The following is a 20,795-nucleotide window of genomic DNA, read 5'->3' on the forward strand; positions in this document are numbered from 1 at the left end:
TTTCATTGGAAAACCTGGCTCCCTTAATCTTGAGGTGCCTTGAAGTCAGTTGCATTACATAGGTTCATGCATTTTCAGTGTTTCTCAGGGAGACAGTTAAATGTAATGCATAATTGTCTCATTCATTTGTTTAGCCCCTTTTACTAGAAATATTACTTCTATCTAATATAGCAGTGCTTGTAGACAGGATCTTATTATGGTCTCTGATCTCCTGGTTGAGGAAATTGCATTATTGGACCTTTTCAGTAAGCTTGTAGGGCTAAACTTAGAAGCAGAGGTTTGATCTCTAAACTATCTAATCTCTTTCTTTTCAGTGTTCAGTGAAAAAATGTCTTCTCTGATTGCTGAAGATTGTTAATACTTGTACTCTGTACTTGAGAACTTGCTTGGGTTTATATTGTTTACCTGTTTGTACTGTGTTCTGTAATTCATCTGTTTACTTGCTTATATATTTGTCTCACCTCTTGAAGGCAATGGCTATATTGCCCAAATATATGTACTACCCAGACAATATTTTAAAGCCTCTTCTGTTATGAGGACAGCTTTTTTTTTTTTGTCCTTCATTTGTTTCCCCCTCCTTGGAAGCCACCCCCTTCCTCTTTCAGAATAATACATACATTAGTTAAAAGGTTCATATTGGTGATACTTGAAAATTACCTGTTGTAAAATGTGTAATTAAAGGGAAAACCATTTGTTTAATGCTTCTCTTTTTTTTGTTGTTTTTTTTTGGTTTGGTTGTTGTTGTTGTTGCTGTTTTCAGAGACTGTGCAGTTGACCCAACTTGTGTGTTATGCATGGAGTGCTTTCTTGGAAGTATTCATAGAGAACATCGATACAGGGTTAGTAATACTGCTGGAATATATGATGTAGTCATTAATAATTTTGTATGTATATGAAACTCCTTGTTTAAATTGTAAGAATATATACATAATTTCAAAATGTTGGATGAACACAAAGTTTGGAATTATGTCTGCAATAATCTTAGAAGAACTTGAGTCTTTTGATCTGAGTGTAAATTCTGAAAGTTAACACTTTAAAATAGAGTAATTAAATTTTATGCACAAGTTAAGCTTACAAATGTATATTTTTAACATGTGCCCTTTAGTGAATTTTACCGCATAAGAGTTGTTTTTTGACTTGCTTTGACCTTGATGTTTGACTATTTTTAAAGGGCATTGAAAAACCTTTATGAAGAAACCCCTTTTATTTAAAACTTACTTCTTTTAAACATCTGAATCATTATCAAATTCTGTACAATAGCAGGATTTCTGTTTGTTTTTAAACATAAAGTTAAAATAGAAAACTAAAACTGTAGATGCTCTTTGTTTTAGTAATATACTGATATTAGTAGTACAGATTAGTTAAAAAAAACTTACAAACAAAACCAAGAAGGCCTTGGTGTGTTTTTAAGCTAAGAAGCTAAGTGACAGCTATTGGTATAGCCTTTCTGTAAATCTATTTTTGACAATACTGCACTGCTGTTAATGTAAATCTGATCACTGCATGGTTACCCTGAGCATCAGGTTTTAGGAAGAAAAAACAAACCCAAACACAACAACTTGCCCCAAGAAACCCAATACAATTTGCTGATATCAGCATACTTCTTGTATGTAGGTTTTTAGTTTGCAAGCTTAGTGAATTAACAAGTCGAGGTGACATTCAAAAGTGTAAGCAAATGTTCTTTCAAATGTCCATCTAATTTTGTTGATACTGTAGGATGTACCTATAGGTACAGAATGTACCTGTATGCCAAAAATAGGTGAAAGAAGAATTCTTCTATGAATCAGTTAATAGTTGTTGTTCAAAAAGAGTACTATTACACTTACTAATTTGAGGTGGTCTTAGCTTTAAAATAAATTTTATTAAAACACTGCAAATATATCATTACAGTTTTCAGATGCTTTTTTCTGTGTTTACTAAAACTTACATGAACAATTCAAGTGTTGTCTGTAAAGCCCTTTTACTATAAACAGTACATCTTTTACTCACTGTGTAATAATGCTATATGGAACAATTTACCTTTGTTCAGATTAAAAATGTGAGAATCTGAAATAGTGCAGATGGTGTTGAAAGTAATAGATTTAGAAAAACTGAAAAAAACCCCAGCCTTCAGGTGGGGCAGAATGGGGGTGTTTGAAGGTTTTTGTCTTTTTATTTTATTTCATTTTATTTTATTTTGGCATGGGCAGACGAAGTAGGTAAGCTTTCAGCCATCAGAAGCAGACATGGTTTCACTGTGCTATTTTAACAGGGTACTGGCTAAAGCTATCAGGTGTTGTGATCATGCTTTTGTAGTTTAGCTATGACTACTTGTTTCTTAGTGTGCATGTATGTATATGTATAGTCATGTGAACTGTTTTGGTTTTAAATAATTTTAGATGACAACGTCAGGTGGAGGAGGTTTCTGTGACTGTGGTGATACAGAAGCTTGGAAAGAAGGTCCTTACTGTCAAAAGCATGAACTTAACACTTCAGAGACTCCAGAAGAAGAGGTAATAACAATTGAGGCATCATGTTTCAAAACATTGTTAACTGTGTATATATATAAATCATTCATATGAGGTTATTTTTAGTCTTGTATACCATGCATGAGAGATGGGAGGAAATTTAATGGCAATATTTGAACCACACTGTGTTAGACAAAATTAATGTCTTGTCTAAGTTAAGGAGTTACTTAGAATGACGTTTTCTACTTGAAGGCTTCATTTTGTATGTTCTTGGTCGCCTCTGCAGCTTTAGTTCTGTTTCTTTTGTTTTTCTGTCTTATTTTGAAAGGTGAAGGGAGTCTGCCATGTGGAAAAAAACCCAAAACCCAAAACTGTATGTAATCATGTGCATGAAGAAGCCAAATTAAGCTGTCTGTGCAACATATGTTCTGATTTTTACCAAAGTGAAGTGCACAGATTTTTAAAATCAAAATAACTTGCTGTTACAGGAAAGCCATAATGGAGATACAAGATAGAGGTCTATAAAAGCTTGTTTGGTATGGAGAAGGTAAATAGAGAACATACCATCACCATTTCTCATAGCATAACAACTTGGACATATTAAATACAAAAAGACGTGCTACTTCTTACAGTATGAATTCAAGCTGTTGCACTAACTGTTACAAAACACGCTTGTTGTTAAAAATTTTTATATGTTCAAAAGGAAATTTAACATGTTTGTGGAGGGAAAAAATGATCAATGGCCATTTAAAATTGCAGATACTATCTTTGGTGTGGGAAATATTAGTGTCTTAAGTTACTGGAGGCCAGAGGAGCATTCTGTCCTTTTCTTATACTCTTCTCTTGGTATCTGTTATTACATCTCAGGAATGAGAGTGGCTAGTTGGGCTTCTGGTCTAGCTACTCACATCTGTTCTTATGTAATATAATTTCTGTGAGATTTTTTTGAAGGGAAAATACAAGGCAATTTTTGGTAGTAATTTTGCTCATCTGATGGTTTAAGTGAAGCAACTATAACTGTATTTGCAGTGACAGTGGTCCTTCTAAAATCTGTACTCACTATCTCAACCCTAAGACTCCAGCACTGCTGCATGGACTCACCACTTGATCTACATGCCCGTTTATGTTAGTCGGCAACCTTAGAAAACTCTTGTTCTGAAATTTTGGGTGGACTGCTACTTGTATGTCTGAAGATACTCATACAGTGACTGTGACTGACAGAAAAAATTAAGGCACTGGGCAGACTTTGTGTTTCTTCCCCATGAGTAATGGGGATTGAGATCTCTTATGTTACGCAATGTTGTGTTCAGGGTAGATCAAGGATCATTAGTTGAGCATTATCGGAACCTGTTTTCTGCCTTGCCCAGATACGTGTCTTTGTTGAAAGTGCTGGGAATGGAGGCAGTGCTGCTGCTTAAGGTTTGCCTTTGCTTTTGGTGACTGATAGTTCTCCATACCCTAGAAAAGTTTTAAATGAAGCAAAAAAAGAGAAATGGCAGTTATTAACATTCCTGTAAAGCTTCCAAGTATTCCCAGAGAATCTTGGGTGGGGTGGATAAACTTTACTAGCACAGGTGAACTGCTGACTGTCAAAGGTCACCTGTAGATAATGCAGATAAGTTCTGAAAAGATTATTGTAGCTATTTCTATACAACATTAACTGTAATGAAACAGGATTTGGTATTAGGTAATCCTAAAACAGAAACTGGGCTACTGTTAAATAGTTTAATTGACTAACAATTACACACACTTCAAAATACCAAATGATGAATTGAGTCAGTGACCCAATGTATAGTATACATCCAGGTGACCTGCAGGGCATGCAGTGTTCCCTTTCCAGCTTTGTAGCAGAGGGACTAGTTGTTCTGAACATCAAAAATTTCAAATAGTAGAAGAAGAATCCTTTCAGGGAAGAGGTTTTTAATGTTTTCTCTTCACACACAAATTCCTTGAAATGGATTGGAAGGAAATGGTAGTGGTGCCTGTACTACCTGATTCAGAGCTGGCAGTGGTTTTCATTTGCTGCTCCAAAAAGTAGCCCCTTTAACTTTGCAGACTGAAGGAGCACTCCTCTTCCTCCCCCTCCTCATTTCAATTCCCCCACCTGCAGCAGCAGCCATTCTGCTCTGACAGAGAGAGGAGGGCTAGTTTATAGTGGCTGCTGCAGACTTCAAATGGAAGGCACCTTGGAGAGTGCAGAATGGGCACAAGTGGATGCATTGTCCACTACAGAAGGGGAACAGCTGTCTGTGAACAAGACAGACATGGGCAGATCATTATGAAATACCCAGTTACATTTAAGCATTTAATTATTTATCTACCACAGCATGTAAGAGGCGTGCATCATGAATCATGATCCCAGTGTGCTGGATGTTGTATAAGCTTGGATAGGTAAGACTTCTGCCTCTAAATGCCTGCTACGTATGAAACAAGGCAATAGATGTATAGTTGTTTATATTCTGCAGTTTACTAGTATTGGTAAGTGAAACAAAAGATACAGTGATTTCAAATTATGTTTTTGAAGGCATTGCAGAAAAAGCAGATTTTAATACAGCTGAGGTTAAAAATTCTTCAGAAGAACTATGTTAGAAGGTGTGCAGAAGTGGGAACAATGAAAGTGAAATTGGAGAAGTGTGTGGAAAATTTAAGTGGGTGATCAAAGACGAGTTAACATTTAGGTATAGAATGTTAGATTACTGCTTTGGTGATTGTCAGTGAAGAACTGGAAAAAGAAAACAGGATGATTATTGACTCTATTCATTTCAAATGTAAAGTCATTTAAAAAAAGACATCATTAAAGATGCTTGCGTCATCTTTGACAGAGAGAGGTGCAAATTTGACAATTTCTGTTTTGAATGTCATTTAATTTCTCAATTGCTATTTATATTTATTTTCCAGGATCCTCTTGTGCACTTACCAGAAGATATGGTAGCAAGAGCTTATAATATTTTTGCAATCACATTTAAATATGCAGTAGATATATTAACATGGGAAAAGGAAAATGAATTGCCTGGCCTAGAAATGATGTAAGTATAGTATTTGTCTTCTTACTTTTAAAGGCTTGCAGATATTTACAATAGAAAACGCAAATTCTGATTTTCAGTATCTTTTCTGCCTTCCTAAAATTGTCAGGAACATTTTGTAGACAATGGACTAAAGTAATTTTAATAGATCTGGTTTTCTCATATTTTTTACTTTTGTGATTATACAGCCCATTTCTCTCCATAGCAATGATGAACCAATGTCTCTGTGATACCTTCATTTTCTTAATATTGAAAAAGACATATTAGTAAAATACAATACCCTAAAACAAGTGGTGGATTAATTTCTTATGATCAAAGTTACTGACATTCTGATGGCAAAAGTATTTTGTACTTTTGGTGATCTACTTATTACAAATTTTGAAGCATTACAGAACATCATAGTTATCATGGATTCATTTGTGACATCTTAGTATCGTCTTTTACTTTGTGTTGTGTGAGTAAGAATGCTGTGTAAATAAATGATGGGAATCAAAAGATTGTACTGAATCTATGTAAGCTTAATAAGTTGTGGTTTTGAGGATTGTGGAGTTTGGGTTTTTTAAGAGACTGCCAAGTTTTTGTTGTCTGATAGACCTTTATGCAATATTGGGGAAACAGGTGTGGCAAAATAATGCCAAGATGGGTGAAATCTCTTAGGAAGCTACAGGGGAATGTATTGAGCACAGCTGCGCTGGAAGGAAATGTGTTTTCCTTAGTAGGAAACTATCAGTTCATAATCAACAGATGTTAAAAAATAATACTCAGACTTAAGTATTGTCTTTAAGACTTTGCTCATTTTGGAATTAATTCTGCAGGGAAGATGCATATTCCTATAGAAGTTAGGTGTGGTCAGTCCTTTTCAAATAAACTGTTCAGATATGTTCCAGTATAGCAAAGGAAGCCTAGGCTTGGGTTGTATGCTTGGTGGAAAACTTTGTTAAACTAGAAGTTGATTTTTTTAATTGCATTACTTTGAATTATATAAATTCAATCCTTGCTTTCAAGTGAGAAGAGTGACACTTACTACTGCATGCTGTTTAATGATGAAGTCCATACCTATGAACAAGTTATTTATACTCTGCAGAAGGCTGTCAATTGCACGCAGAAGGAAGCTATTGGTTTTGCAACAACAGTAGATAGAGATGTAAGTAAATTAATTGCTAGATCTTTTAATTATACTTACCCTAATGTTTATTTTATATGACTACACTAACTTTAGTTTGTCTTCCCAAAGAGTGTGGTTAATGTGATTGAGCCCTGTGTGTCAGGCCACCCTAAAATGTCTTAACTCATTGGGCAGTCCAAACCAGACCTAATATTGAATGTATGTTTCAGTGTAACTGTATTCCAGTAAGTCTTATGAGTGTAGATAGTAGGGTGTCTCTCACTTCTCTGTCAAGGACAGGCAGAAGCTTTAGCTCATCCCTTACTGTACAGCAGGGAACTGACATTGAAAGAGGCTGTATACGTGCTCAAAGCATGGAAAATGCTTCTCAGAGTAACACCAGTCAACTGTGAGGGATAAAATCCATAATTGACTGCTTTTGTTCTGATGGTCACGGAACTATTTGTGTTTTTTTTTAAATTTAATTTTCTTTTTCATAGTTGTCAGATGATAATGGCAGAAAGAGGTAAAGCATTTCATTCAGCATTTAGGAAGAACAATGAGTTCAGAATCACTACATGCTGAATACAATTACAACTAATATGTTGGTCCCAGAAGCACTCCGTCAGCTGTGTTTGTATTCTGGCTTGTGTGCATTTTTTTAAGAAAGGGACACTTTCTAGGGATAACTAACTGCATCTTGTTATTTGTGCCATGAGCCTGTAAGCAGTTGCTGTGAAAATGAGTGTGCTTTTATATTGTTTTGTTGGCTCGTGCCTTTTTTTGGGGAATGGCTTGGGAAGGAAGTCTCTTCCAAAATGGCAATGAAAGTGTAATTTTGGTTTATTAAAGTCCTTCAAGAAGGTGAGTGGAAAAGGAAATATAACCACTTTATATTACTTAACACTGAACTAGATTTTGGTTTTGTATTATCACTGCTCTATTTTTGTGATATCAGTAACCGAAAGATTCCTGTCTGATCCCTGAATATGTGCTGACTTGAGCACATGCTGTGTATTGTAGGATGCGCTTTGGAGATTTTTCCCTACTGTTGATCCTTGTCCTACTTTTAAATATATACATGAATGCATATATACACATGCATGTATGTATGTATGTAAAAGAAATAAGAAGGTTATGCCTGAAACAATGATTTGGCATCAGACCAGATCTAAAATCTCAGTAAGCTATTCTGTCTAATACACTATGAATTGAATCAACTATCTATTTTAATGTATGTATTGACAGTACAGAAAGACTGGAAACCTTTGAGTTTTGAAATAAACAAAGTGCTTTAGTTGTATTTTTAAAAGACCAATTAGCTTTAATATCTACTTTTTAAAAGGCATTGAAATGTCTGAAATATCTTTAAATTCTACCAAAACTAATGATTGATGCATTAGTACTAAAGATAAGTTTTCAGTATTTTAAATAAAAGAAATGTGATGGTTACATCTTAAAAATGCTATTATACACAGAAAATTTACTATAACAGGTAACTTCATATACGATATAATTTTATTCTTTTAAGAAGTACATGGTGCATTTTGGAAATCCAAGTATGTAACTATATACAGTACTTTAAAATTTGAAAATAGCATGAAAGAAAGAGTGGTTAATGGTCATCTGAAACTTTTACTGTGTCTTTTATGCTTGCTAATGTAAAACACAGCATTTGAATGTCTTGTTTAGAAGCTGGTGGTAATGTTACTTCTTTACAAATTTAAAGGGACGTAGGTCTGTTCGATATGGAGACTTTCAGTACTGCGATCAAGCGAAATCAGTAATAGTGGTAAGTAGTGTTATCTACTTATTTGCCTAATTTTAAGCAAAAAGAGGCTTTGCTACACAGTTTTGTGATATTGTTACCATAATGACTCTTCATATTTTAATAATACAAAGTGTTGGAGATACTGTTTACAATATGCACAGTAGAGGTATCAAAATACAGGTTTATGCTCCATTCTTTTTGTTTTTTTCTACTATGGTCTACCTTGCACCCAAAATCATTTCCTAAAAAGAAGTTACTAGACAACCTTTCCCTTCAGAAAACAGAGTTTGATCAGGAACCTCAAATGTAATCTTTTGGAATTGCATGTTAGTTCAGATCAGTGAAGTTAAACTATTTTAGTTTTTCTGCTATAATATGAAGCTGTTTGTCTTTCATGTCCACAACTGTGGAAATTGTTACTGATTGAATCCAAGTGTGAAACTAGAAATACACTTTCATTTTGCATGTGTGTATTTATATGTGTATATATATTCATAATATCTGTATATTACAAGGTTCTTCCATGTAAGAACATGGGAATATTATTTTCTGTTTTCTAGTTAATTTTTCTTTAACTGCTGCAGTGCAGTACTTACACACTAACTATTTATTTCATATGATTAATACTGCTACCACTGAAAAACAATACTGTGACTAGAGTTATTGGCCTTAAACTATTTAAGGTATTTTGAAAACATTAAAGTATCTTTAAAGATAAAGATGTGCAGTATTTTTCATTTGCCACCTATGCAGTCAAAGAACAAACGGCTTTTATGTGTAATGTCTTAACTATTAAAGTTTCTAACACAGAGATGAGGGGAATTACTTTCTTGTTTAACTCTGTGTGTTTAATTTGTATTTTTGAAAATAGTCAGTGGACAATCAGTTTCTTTCCTTGGTGAGCTGTTGTGTGACTTACGTGTCATGTTGCGAGGAACAAATGTGCATGGCTGTCTTGGGCTGGGCATGGGGCTGCTTATCAGTAAAATGCAGCAGATCAGTGTGTATGTTGATAAGAGGCCAAGAGTGGAAAATGGATTGGCCTAAGTATGTTGGTATTGCATAATAAGGTCCTTCAAATATTAATAGGGTAATTGTTTCTTCCCTGTGTAGGTGTTAGTAATTAGAATATGTATTAATATTATAAATTATTGAAATTAATCATAGGAATATCGTGTTTCTGTGCAGAAATATATGCTAGTCCTCACTTAAATATGCATTACCTCCTCTTTCCTTTTCTTTTTAAGAGAAATACCAGTCGTCAGACAAAGCCATTGAAAGTACAAGTTATGCATTCATCTATTGTTGCCCATCAGAGCTTTGGTCTGAAGCTCCTAACTTGGCTTGGCAGTGTTATTGGATATTCAGGTGGGCAAACTTGAACTTTTTTGAGACATGTTAGAGAATATTTGTGAGGCAGGCTGAATTCCTGAAGCAGTTTTGTCTGTTTGTTTCAGATATGTAATATATAAGGCAAAGCTATTAATAACTTGTTGGACTTCATTCTATTTTCTCTTATTGGAGTACTGTTCAGAGTTCCAACTTCTGTATGAAAGTGCTACCAGTCTTAGTCTTCTCGGATACCATTTTCTGTTTAGCTGCTGTTGAACAGAAGCTGAGAATAGCTGTCAAATGCTGTATGCCAACAAGCTATTTTTCAGTCCCTAGTTCTTTTTAAATGAATGCAGTAAGCTGAAAATAACCTGTCTGATTAGATAAAACAAAATTATTCAGAAGTAATTTGATAAATCGTGATGAAAGTGATTGCTTAAGATTTTTTGCTAAGTAGAACAACAGAGAAAATGCAAGGATGTGTGGAGGTTTTTGGGTAAGTATAGAAGCCAATGAAGTATTAATCAGATATTTAGAAAGAGCTTTCTTCAAAGGAATCCAGATGCACAGTATAATTTTTATGGGAAGGATCTATGTTTATTTTGACTTGGTTCCTCCTTTGTCCTGATGAATCATAAAGTTGTGAAGATGTGGAGCATGAGGGAAAATAAAAGGAAAATGTGTCAAACTGCTGATACATAGAAATGTAGATACAGTCCCCAATGCACTTTGTGTTCTATGCATCTGTAAATGTTAACAAGACTTACTAGCAAAGCACACTCAGCTGTACTATTGCATATATGTTCTGCTTAGGTGCAAGATTTCATCAGAGATTGTTTTATTAGACTGATAGTTGAAAATATAGCCAAGATTTCAGGCACAGGATCTCTATATCATGTTATCTTTTTTGAAACATAAGTAGTTTATGTTTGTATAAGTTAATTTTTAAAGATAGATACATAAATCAAACTTCTGAAAAGTTATGGTAGCAGTTTGTTCAACTATTTGCCAGTGTTGCTGGCAAATAATAGGTATTAATAGAAAGGAGAGACATGAAGATACTTAATTTCTGAGATAAATTTTCCTTTCAGTGTAATGTGTAGGTAGACACTGTCTTTCTCATTTTCTTTTAGCCAAATTTTGTGCCATGTCATTTGTGCCAGGTGCCAGAGTCACTAATTTTCAGCACTAAATTACAGTTGCAAAAAAGTAACTTGAATATGTTAATGGAGTATCAAATTACAGATGAAATAATTGAATTTATAATTTGATTTGTGTGTGTCTGGTGTTTCTGAAATTCTGCAGAGTTTACTTCATTAAATGCAGTGTCCTTTATGATTCAGAAGGGCAAAAATAATGTTTGATGGTAAGCACTATGCATATGTTTTGCCTGTGACCTGCGTGCTCAACTGCTTGAAATGCCTTACACACCTTGGGATGCAGTCTTGCAATGTACTCTGGAGTCTGGTTTTGTGAAATGCACTTTTGAAAAAATTGGTTTCCCTTAGCTTTTTAACAAACACATTCAAACTTCTAGATTCTGCTCAGTCTTTTAAACAGCCTGTTACTGTTAATCTGTAACATGGGGTGATAGAATTGCACTGCTTAGGTGGTTACACTCAAATGTCCCTGACCAAAGGGCACTTGGCAGGTGGAGGGGTCTTCTGCTGTGCCACAAAGTTAGGTTGGATGATTGCTGGGAAATGCGTGTCAAACTCTTGTCAGTGAATAAAGGGGAAAAACCTTGCTATGGAACTTTGTCACAAGCTTGACTACTGCATCCTTTCTAGCGGATGTCAGTTCTTCAGGTATAAGTCTCTGTTTGCTATTTGTTGACTAATGCGGTAGTTTCCATTAATTTGTTACTGTTCCTAACAGTAGTTGGAATCGAACTCTGTGTCGTGGTTTAACCGCAGCCACCAATTAAGCATCATACAACCGCTCACTCACTGCCCCCCACCCAGTGGGATGCGGGAGAAAATCGGGAAAAGAAGTAAAACTCATGGGTTGAGATAAGAACAGTTTAATAGAACAGAAAAGAAGAAACTAATAATGATAACACTAATAAAATGACAACAGCAATAACAAAAGGATTGGAATGTACAAATGATGCGCAGTGCAACTGCTCATCACCTGCCGATCGACACCCAGTTAGTCCCCAAGCAGCGATCCCCCACCCCCACTCCTCCCAGTTTCTATACTAGATGTGACGTCACATGGCATGGAATACCCTCTTGGCCAGTTCGGGTCAGGTGCCCTGGCTGTGTCCTGTGCCAACTTCTTGTGCCCCTCCAGCTTTCTCACTGGCTGAGCATGAGAAGCTGAAAAATCCTTGACTTTAGACTAAACACTACTGAGCAACAACTGAAAACATCAGTGTTATCAACATTCTTCGCATACTGAACTCAAAACATAGCACTGTACCAGCTACTAGGAAGACAGTTAACTCTATCCCAGCTGAAACCAGGACACTCTGCAAGGCAAAAAAATACCCCAAACTGCTATAGGGGTTCACAGACTGTGTAGAATTGCACCATGTAGTGCACGGTATGGTATACATGGCACTAAGCCACTGCCAACTCTTATCTAAGATGCTGAGATGGCTAAGCGGCATGCAGAAATAAGGGCTAATGCGTATAAGTCATATAGTTGTGTTAGTGAATATGCATTACCTGCAGTGCTAAGCTAGATTCAACATTGTTAATATAAGCACGTCTGTGTTGTGTTCTGTTGCAGATGCAGGCTTGTCTGCAAGCATATAATAACTTATATGTTCACATAATAACAATTCTTCCTGCTTTCCATTAGAAAAAAATATGTAGAGAAGCTTTAAAATAATAGCAGCTAGTAACTGTAAACAAAAAACTCATACATGAGTATATGAGTAATTTCATACATGAATTATATTTTCCTTTTGGTAGGACTTTAAACAGGAAAAATATAACCTAGAAAATTAGCCTGCTGCATATTTATTTCTTATATTAGTAAGCCAGCAGCACTTTTAAGAAAGCACATTTTTATTTGGTAACTTTGAAACACATTGCTGTGTTTGGCAGTTTTCACAAGGTTCCTAATGTTCCGTAAGGTTAGTGTGAAACTTGCAAGGTATAAAATATTTGTGTGTGTTTCAGCAAAATATGAGCAGTGTTATTCAGTTGTCAAGGAAAACAGGGTCCTATGGTTTCTACTGTGTCTTACAAAAATTCCAGTATGTGAAAATAATGTGCAAGTTTATATTTAAGCTATAATTAACTTATATCATTTCTCTTCATTAAGATGGCCTTCGTCGAATATTGTGTCAGGTTGGTTTACAGGAGGGGCCAGATGGTGAAAATTCTTCTCTTGTGGATAAGCTGATGCTGTATGATTCTAAACTGTGGAAAGGTGAGTTTTCTCCAACTTCTGGAAAATACTAAAGAATGCTATGCATAAAAATTTTCCCTTTACTGTATCTGCTAATGTTTGATCATTTTTATTGTGGTGTATTATAGATAGAATTGCCTGATCTGTTATAATCTGTCCCTTCATGATGCACTCCAAATATATTGCAGACAAGAACATAGGAAGACTATTTGGAGATAGGGCTGGGTTTAGATCTAATTTTTCCAATTAGTCTGAAATTAAGGCTGACTTGAATATGCAGATAACAGTGGTAGTTAAGGGAAATTGAGTAAACAATACAGAGATTTGGAGTTTGTCTGTTTTATAGGATCTCAGCATCTATATTCTATCTACCAAAATGCTTCTTATTAAGGGATGGGGCAGAGGTTTTCTGCTTTGACTTATGTTTGTGTTCATGAGGTATTCTTAAGTGTTCTGAGAACATTCAGTGAAAACTACCATCCTGTTATTTTAGAGCCCTTAAAATGTTAAAAGCCTGATTGGTATAATGGGATTGACTAGACAGTTGTAATTTTGAGGAAGTGGAGGTAGTTAATTTCTTTGGATATCATGGATTCTGTGTCTGATTTGATATCCTGAAAGGGCATGTAAGGCCAGGTATAAGAAAGAGAAGCACAAAGAGAAGGCCGAGAATGATGCAATATATATGTCCTTTCTGTATTTAAACATGAATATAGTATTTTTAAGACTGCTACCCTCCCCCCAGTATCTTTCGTTGTTCTTCAGTTCTGAGGTACAGATATCCTAGACAGCAGTAACATCTCTTTGTATTCTGTCTTGGAAACTTCTTGGTGCAGCAATAAAAGAAGAAAGGTCGAAAGTGGATGTAGTATGGAGAAAATGATTCCTTTAGGTTTTGTTATTTAATACCTTTATCTTGTGTGAATGAATTCCTGGCACTCAAGATTCCTCCCCCCCCGCAAATTTCATGATCTGAAAGGTACTGCTTTTGTGGACCATTACAGCATTTTTAATACAGGTTTTGTTAGGATAATGTCTTCAATGTAAGCAAGGAGTAACTTCTGGATTTCTACTTCAATATCAATATTTCTCTACTTTTTCATGTGTTCCATAGTTACTCTGCATTAAGGAAATGGTGTAATGGCTTTTGACTTAAGTGACCTCCAGAAAGAAATGGTACATATGTGCGTGTATTTCCAAGCTACATACAGTCAATTCTCATTTGTATTGATAATATTTTCTGGGATGCTGCTCAGACAGACTAGAAATTCAGATATAGCTAAGCTGATTATTTTGCAGAGTTGTTCGCAACTAGCAAAATTTATTGCATTTCCCAGGATTTCTCATAATAACGTGTTCTTTTTTTCCCTGGGCCATCCAAATCCTCTATTTATCCTAAGGAGGAATAGAGTTCCATTCTTATTTGCCTAACATGCCTTATATTTGAAGGTTTATGTTCCCATTCAACAGCTCAGTGTTATCTTATACAGGAATAATAAATAATGCTGCTTGAAGAATTTTGTTTTATGTATTCTTCATCCTTTGCTACCACTTGACAGACTTAATCAAAGCAACTTCTGCTCTGAAATGCACACTTACCTCATTCTGTAGAAGTTTACTTTTCTAAATGTTTCCATAATATGTTGATAGAAAACACTGACATGCAATATTTCATTCATTTTTCTTGACAGGAGCTAGAAATGTGTATCACCAGTTATTCATGAGCAGTCTACTTATGGATTTGAAATACAAGAAACTTTTTGCTATCCGCTTTGCAAGAGTAAGTATCTTTCTTACAAAAAGCCATTAAATGCTTAAACTGTCTAGCAAAGAGAGTTTAGTTAGCATACAGTGCTTCAAATGAACGGTTATCCAGATTTTTTTTTCTTTTTTTTTTTGGAAATGAAAAGTTGAAATGAAATGCTGACTACCTTATTTCTGTCTTCAAAATATTAGTTATAATGGCATCTCATCTCCTGGGAAGAAAATGGGCTTTCCAGGCTCCCCAGAACTAAAGCTGTTCAGATGTTTTTGTCTTCACCGTCAACTGTGCAGGCTATCACTTCTTAAGAGCTAATCGCTTCTCATTGTTGAGGTGTAAGCTATTACAGCACTACTCAGAAACAGTGCTGAAATTCAGTTATGCTGATTAGTATTTCTGCAATAACTAGTATTTGAAGTGCTTTAAATCAGCACTGCAAAATTCTGCTCACTCTGCTGAAGACAAATAACTTTTCTGAGTAGAAAATAACATACTAGCCTTTATTGTGAAAATGAGAGTGAGTACATCTCACGTGTGAGCAGATTAAGTTGTCATGTTCTTTGTACAAAATACCTATATAATAATCCGTAAGAGCTACTCTTCCCTTTTTCATGGCATTAAAGTCTCCCAGAGCAGACATTTAAATTAAAAAATCAGGTCAGTATGGATTAGAGGTGAATTTCCCCTTGTTGTTTAGAATTACCGGCAGTTGCAGAGAGATTATATGGAGGATGATCACGAACGGGCAGTATCGGTGGCTGCTCTGTCTGTCCAACTCTTCACTGTACCTACTCTGGTGAGTAGTGCCTGTCTTTCTTTTAAAAACTGATAGTTGGCACTCCTTGCCTTTTTTTGCCTCCTTCTTAATAGAACTATGAGCGATTGCAGAGTGATTTTATGAAAGATGACCACGACAGAGAGTTCTCAATTGCTGACCTCTCGATACAGATATTCACAGTGCCTTCTCTTGTAAGTACTAAAAGACCAAAAAAGGAAATCTTTATCTGTTAAAAGCCACTCAAGGTTCTTGAATCAAGACTGTGGATTTCTTTAATATTACTGTGGAAATGCAGGGCACTGCTGCTGCACAGCAGTCAGACTGTTTACATACATTGCTGTGGGTTTAGGAGTTAAAGCGTTCAGCATTGCAAAGTTTGAGTCTGACTTCCCAGAGTGGGCTGGGTATTTTTGGTTTTTCTTTTTACATTTTTCTTTTACTTTTTTTAGAAATGTACTTAAATGTTTATTTAGACACACACATAACATTTAAATTCCTCATCATACCGAGCCACAGTTACTGTTTGTAGAAATCTGCATGACGGTTTGCATATCACAGTTTCAGAGCATACCGTTCTGGTGCAGTTTTATAAATGATCCACTTTATGTTAATTTTCCAATCAACACAAGTGCAAGCAAGAATCGTCTCATGATGTTCCCTACTTCCTTGGTACTTCTAGACTCAGACGATGCCCGCTTTCAGGTTTCCAGTTAATTTTTGTTACAGTGCTTCAGGCACTGTTACTTCTTCCAGCTCACTAACTCTGCTGGTCTTTCACAAGCTTATGCTTGTTTGGGAAACATCTTTTTTTGGTCCAGTCTCAAAATAAGTCTGTCTTTGCTTATATTATGAACTAGACAAATTAAACTTTGGAGCTGTACTGGAAATAATAGTCTGAATTTCATAGTCAGAATTGTTTGAAAAATGAATGCTTCTGAATCCTTCCAGATTAAATCAGCTTAATTGAGCTCTAAAATTCAATAGTAGCATGGCAGTTATGATACTGAGCAAAGCTGTTTTTCAGTTTCCTAGGAGTGGATGTTATTCATGGGAGTTCAACAAGACTTTAGGATTTTGTTTCCATGGTTCAGGGCAATATTGTGTTACTACTTTTAATTTTGATGCTGTCAATAAGAGTGTTGCCAATATTCAGACTTACAGTTAGACTTAACCAACTAGTATTATTCAAATAGTTATGGTATTATTTTTCCTTTGGCAGATGAGCTGGTGGAATATATGTATTAATACTTTTTTTTTTTTAAAGGAATTTCAAACATTTCCTTAGAGGAGAATAATTGCAGTGTCCCTTTTATATGTTTTCTGTTTCAAAAGCATGCAAAAAAAGTAAAGCAAATTGGTTTTGACTGTTTTATAGAAGGATAGAATAGACTGATGACATGAAAGTAATTATGATAAGCTCCTACCATATGAATTAAGGATTATTTTTTATATATTTAGAGCCATTCATTCTTAACTGAATTAATAATTTGAAGAATGTAAAACCACCCCACTGCCCACCAGTAACATTTTCAAACTGATCTTAGTAATTTCAGAGTTTGGGCTCTCAAGTAACTGAGGCTTTTTGGTTTGAGGGAAGATGGGTGGTTGGTTATTTTGGGGGGGAGAATGTTAACCATTAGATTCCCTCCCCCCTCCAGTAGCATTTTAGAAACTGTATTTTGGAGTGTCATTAGCAACTGTAAAACCCAGAAGATCTAGTCAACAACCACAGTGTTGTTGAGGTAGATCAGAGTGGCCAGTCTTCTTAAATGTACCAGCCACATCATAAAATCCTCATGAAATCTGAGAACTGCAAGACTCATCTCGTTTATCTTGGAGAACTAACAGAATGGGGGAGTTCTGGAAGAGCTCACAAGTACAAGATGGCAGTAACTTCTTAGTGCCCCTTACTCCGTTGTGCGGTTGGGTTAAGTTGGGTGTGGAAGATGATCTTTGTCAGACTTTGTGATGCCTGTTGATTTGTTTCCTACAACACATGGATATACGCAGTAGCCCTTGAGGGGAATTGTAAGTCATTTCACATAATTTCCATGTGGAAATTGCACTATACAGTTCCTTAGCAGTTCAGAAGACACTCTGTTCACCAGAGCACTTGACAGTTTGTGAACAGAAAACAGAAGAGCTGTCACTCCCCTAAAGGGCTCATACTTTAATTATATGAGAGGAGACAACATATACTTAAAGGGAGGTACAAGTTAATTATAAGACACATAATAATATATGTCTTGTGCCATAATTATATAGGTCAGTAGGAGCCTAACTGTAGTCAAACTTCTGTACAGAAGGAATCTGAAGAAAGAGATCTGGATTATGATAATTTCTGGCTAGATGACTTTTTTTTCTTCTGTGACTGTTTGGAAGATTGGCTTTCAATGTGTTCCTCCATTTTAATTATTGATGTCACTACTTTGGATAAAAAAATAATGTTTTTTATAAACTTCATGGTGCAGTGTGAAACTCTTGTTAGCTGTGTCTGTTAATTACAGCAAATTTCAATGTACTTTGGCATAGGCTCGAATGCTAATAACAGAAGAAAATCTCATGACCACTATCATCAAAACTTTTATGGACCACTTAAGGCACCGTGACATCCAAGGCAGGTTTCAGTTTGAACGTTACACTGCTCTGCAGGCTTTCAAATTCAGGCGTGTTCAGAGCCTTATTTTGGATCTCAAGTAAGTATATTAACTATGTGCTGATTTGATCAATTGAGGAGCGAGAAAAAAAAAATTAACACTTGCATCTTTTTCTAATGTACCCAGGTATGTGTTGATAAGTAAGCCAACTGAGTGGTCAGATGAATTGAGGCACAAGTTCCTAGAGGGTTTTGATGCCTTCTTAGAATTACTCAAATGTATGCAGGTATGTAAGTCTGTGAATTATAAAATTCTGCAAAATTAAAGCAGGAAGTTAGCTATCATGATATAAAAATGGAGGAAATTTAATGTACTCTCCATTTTATACCTTCAGTACAGTATAACTTTTGGAGTTGTCATGTTTTCCTGAAACATAGCATCTCACCTAAGTTTTTTTAAATCTGGTTTGTTGTAGAGGGCAGTAAAAAGGAAGAGCGGTTCAAAAAGAAAAATGTCATTTGGGGCATATTTTGCAGTTGTAGAGGCAGACAAGATGCAATTAATTGTGTGAGTGAAATCTGGTCCATCTTAAGCAACTTTCCCTCTTAGCGAGAGCTCCAGTTACTGCTTGTGTCAGCAGTTGCTCCTTGTATTGAGGAATATATAGTTCCTGACATACAAATAGACCTCTTTGCTGTAGTTTTTTTCCCCAGCGCCTTTTTAAGGTGCTGTGTTACCTTAAGAGGAGTATTTTAAAAGCAATGCAGCTTTTACAAGGACAAATCAGAATCACTTCCATTTTTCAGTACTTCAGTAGCATACCTTTCTCAGTACTTTTGTTAGTCTGTTTATGATAGTCTCTTGAATATATTGTAATCCTCAGATCATGCTGGTTTTTTTTTCTTCTTATGCCAGGAATTGATTAGGTACTGTAGTACCCAGTCTTTAGTTGGTACTTAACTGCGTTTAATAGCACATCCCTAGAAAATACATTCAAAACCAAAATGGGTATGTAAGATAATGTATGTATGCAAATGTTGTTGTACTGCTCGGAATACTTTAATCTCTACAGGTGTTAATAATAAATAGAGCTCATCCAAAACTTTTCTTGTCCCAGTATTCTTCTGTTCCAATTCCTGTTTCATTTTCTTGTTATTATTTCGATGCGTGTAATTCCTTTTCAGATGGTCCCAAGCTACTTTTTTCCTGTTGTAGCAACAATATATTTATTATAAGGACAGGTAACCACTGTTTCACACTTATGCTAATGTTGTCAATGTATTTCAGTGATATATTGTTGAAATGCATAATTCTTTTTGTTACAGGGTATGGATCCAATAACTCGTCAAGTAGGACAACACATAGAAATGGAACCAGAATGGGAAGCAGCATTTACATTGCAGATGAAATTAACACTTGTTATTTCAATGATTCAGGACTGGTGTGCATTAGATGTAAGTTCCTTCTGAATTGTTTTTCCATGTGAATATGTGAAGGGGGAAGAAACCCAAACTTTAATATGTGTAACAGTTGACCTAAACACATAACTGCACCATAAGCCAAGATCGTCTTCTCTGAGCAAGTGCAAATCTTTCCTGTATTTAAACACATCTTTTATGGCTTGAACTGACCAATTCATAATAATGTGGTTAAGTCTTTTAAAAAATCATGCAGGGAGTTCTATCACACATCTGAAAGTTGTGATCTTCACAACACGCTCAGGTTGTAATTTTCAGAGAAGAGGGAATAGAGGAGAAGGCCCTGGATCTACCAAATGCTGCCTGATTATAAATTGGGTTTCTACTCCATAAGTGTTTCAAGTTTTAGGAGTACAGAACTTAAGCATGGTAAAATATGGCTGTGGAACAAGTGATCCTAGAATATTTGAACATTCATGCTGGCTTTAATCTGTCACTGTTAGTTAATGTGCAGATTTCACCAGCCTAGCACGATCATTGCTCAGAAAGTTCCCATAATATTAGTTACAGAAAAAAAATTAAAAAAATACTAGTGGGTGTTTTTCTAATCAGACATACTGGTATAAGTTTCGCAGTCTGTGTCCCCCTTAATTCAGCTCCTTTTGTTGGATTCCTTATCTTAATTTTGCAGGACTGTTAATAAAGGTAAAACCCCCAGACCCGTTAGACATTTTTACATTGGCTGTATTATTTTGCAGAGCTCTGTTTTTTTTCATAATCTTTGTAAACTGTGATCTCTCTTTTAGGAAAAAGTGTTAATTGAAGCTTATAAGAAATGCCTGACAGTGTTGATGCAGTGTCATAGTGGTTTTACTGATGGAGAACAGCCTATTGTTCTCAGTATGTGTGGACATTCAGTTGAGACCATCAGATACTGTGTTTCTCAGGAAAAAGTTAGCATTCATCTCCCAGTTTCTCGTTTACTTGCAGGTATGAACCAGTTAAAAAATATTTCAGGAAATGAAAAATATTGTATAAATGCGATTTGTGTATGTGTGTACATAATGAACCACACAACAGTTGTTTAAAACCTGAATAGGATGCATTTGGGCCATTTTCTAGCTTGTTTGATAGCCTCTAGGCAAAATGTTCCCAAGCATTGGAGAAGTTGTTATTGTTTCAGGCTTGGGGGAAGATTG

General features: G+C 35.6%; 1 protein-coding gene across 2 annotated transcripts in view; it reads left to right on the plus strand.

Moving 5' to 3' along the window:
• Positions 1-20,795, plus strand: part of UBR2 (ubiquitin protein ligase E3 component n-recognin 2) — a 60,138-nt gene that overhangs the window by 8,091 nt on the left and 31,252 nt on the right. The window contains exons 3-15 of one of the 2 annotated variants that reach the window (XM_069800235.1): positions 761-839; positions 2,379-2,492; positions 5,346-5,473; positions 6,476-6,614; positions 8,305-8,367; positions 9,594-9,714; positions 12,955-13,062; positions 14,733-14,821; positions 15,501-15,599; positions 18,114-18,277; positions 18,365-18,464; positions 19,504-19,632; positions 20,403-20,586. In XM_069800235.1, coding sequence (XP_069656336.1) covers positions 761-839; positions 2,379-2,492; positions 5,346-5,473; positions 6,476-6,614; positions 8,305-8,367; positions 9,594-9,714; positions 12,955-13,062; positions 14,733-14,821; positions 15,501-15,599; positions 18,114-18,277; positions 18,365-18,464; positions 19,504-19,632; positions 20,403-20,586 — 1,517 coding nt within the window. Of the gene's footprint in view, positions 1-760; positions 840-2,378; positions 2,493-5,345; positions 5,474-6,475; positions 6,615-8,304; positions 8,368-9,593; positions 9,715-12,954; positions 13,063-14,732; positions 14,822-15,500; positions 15,600-15,673; positions 15,773-18,113; positions 18,278-18,364; positions 18,465-19,503; positions 19,633-20,402; positions 20,587-20,795 lie in introns of both variants that reach the window. The other variant, XM_069800234.1, reaches the window with a different exon arrangement.

Source organism: Haliaeetus albicilla, chromosome 13 (assembly GCF_947461875.1).
Source record: "Haliaeetus albicilla chromosome 13, bHalAlb1.1, whole genome shotgun sequence".
NCBI lineage: Eukaryota > Metazoa > Chordata > Aves > Accipitriformes > Accipitridae > Haliaeetus > Haliaeetus albicilla.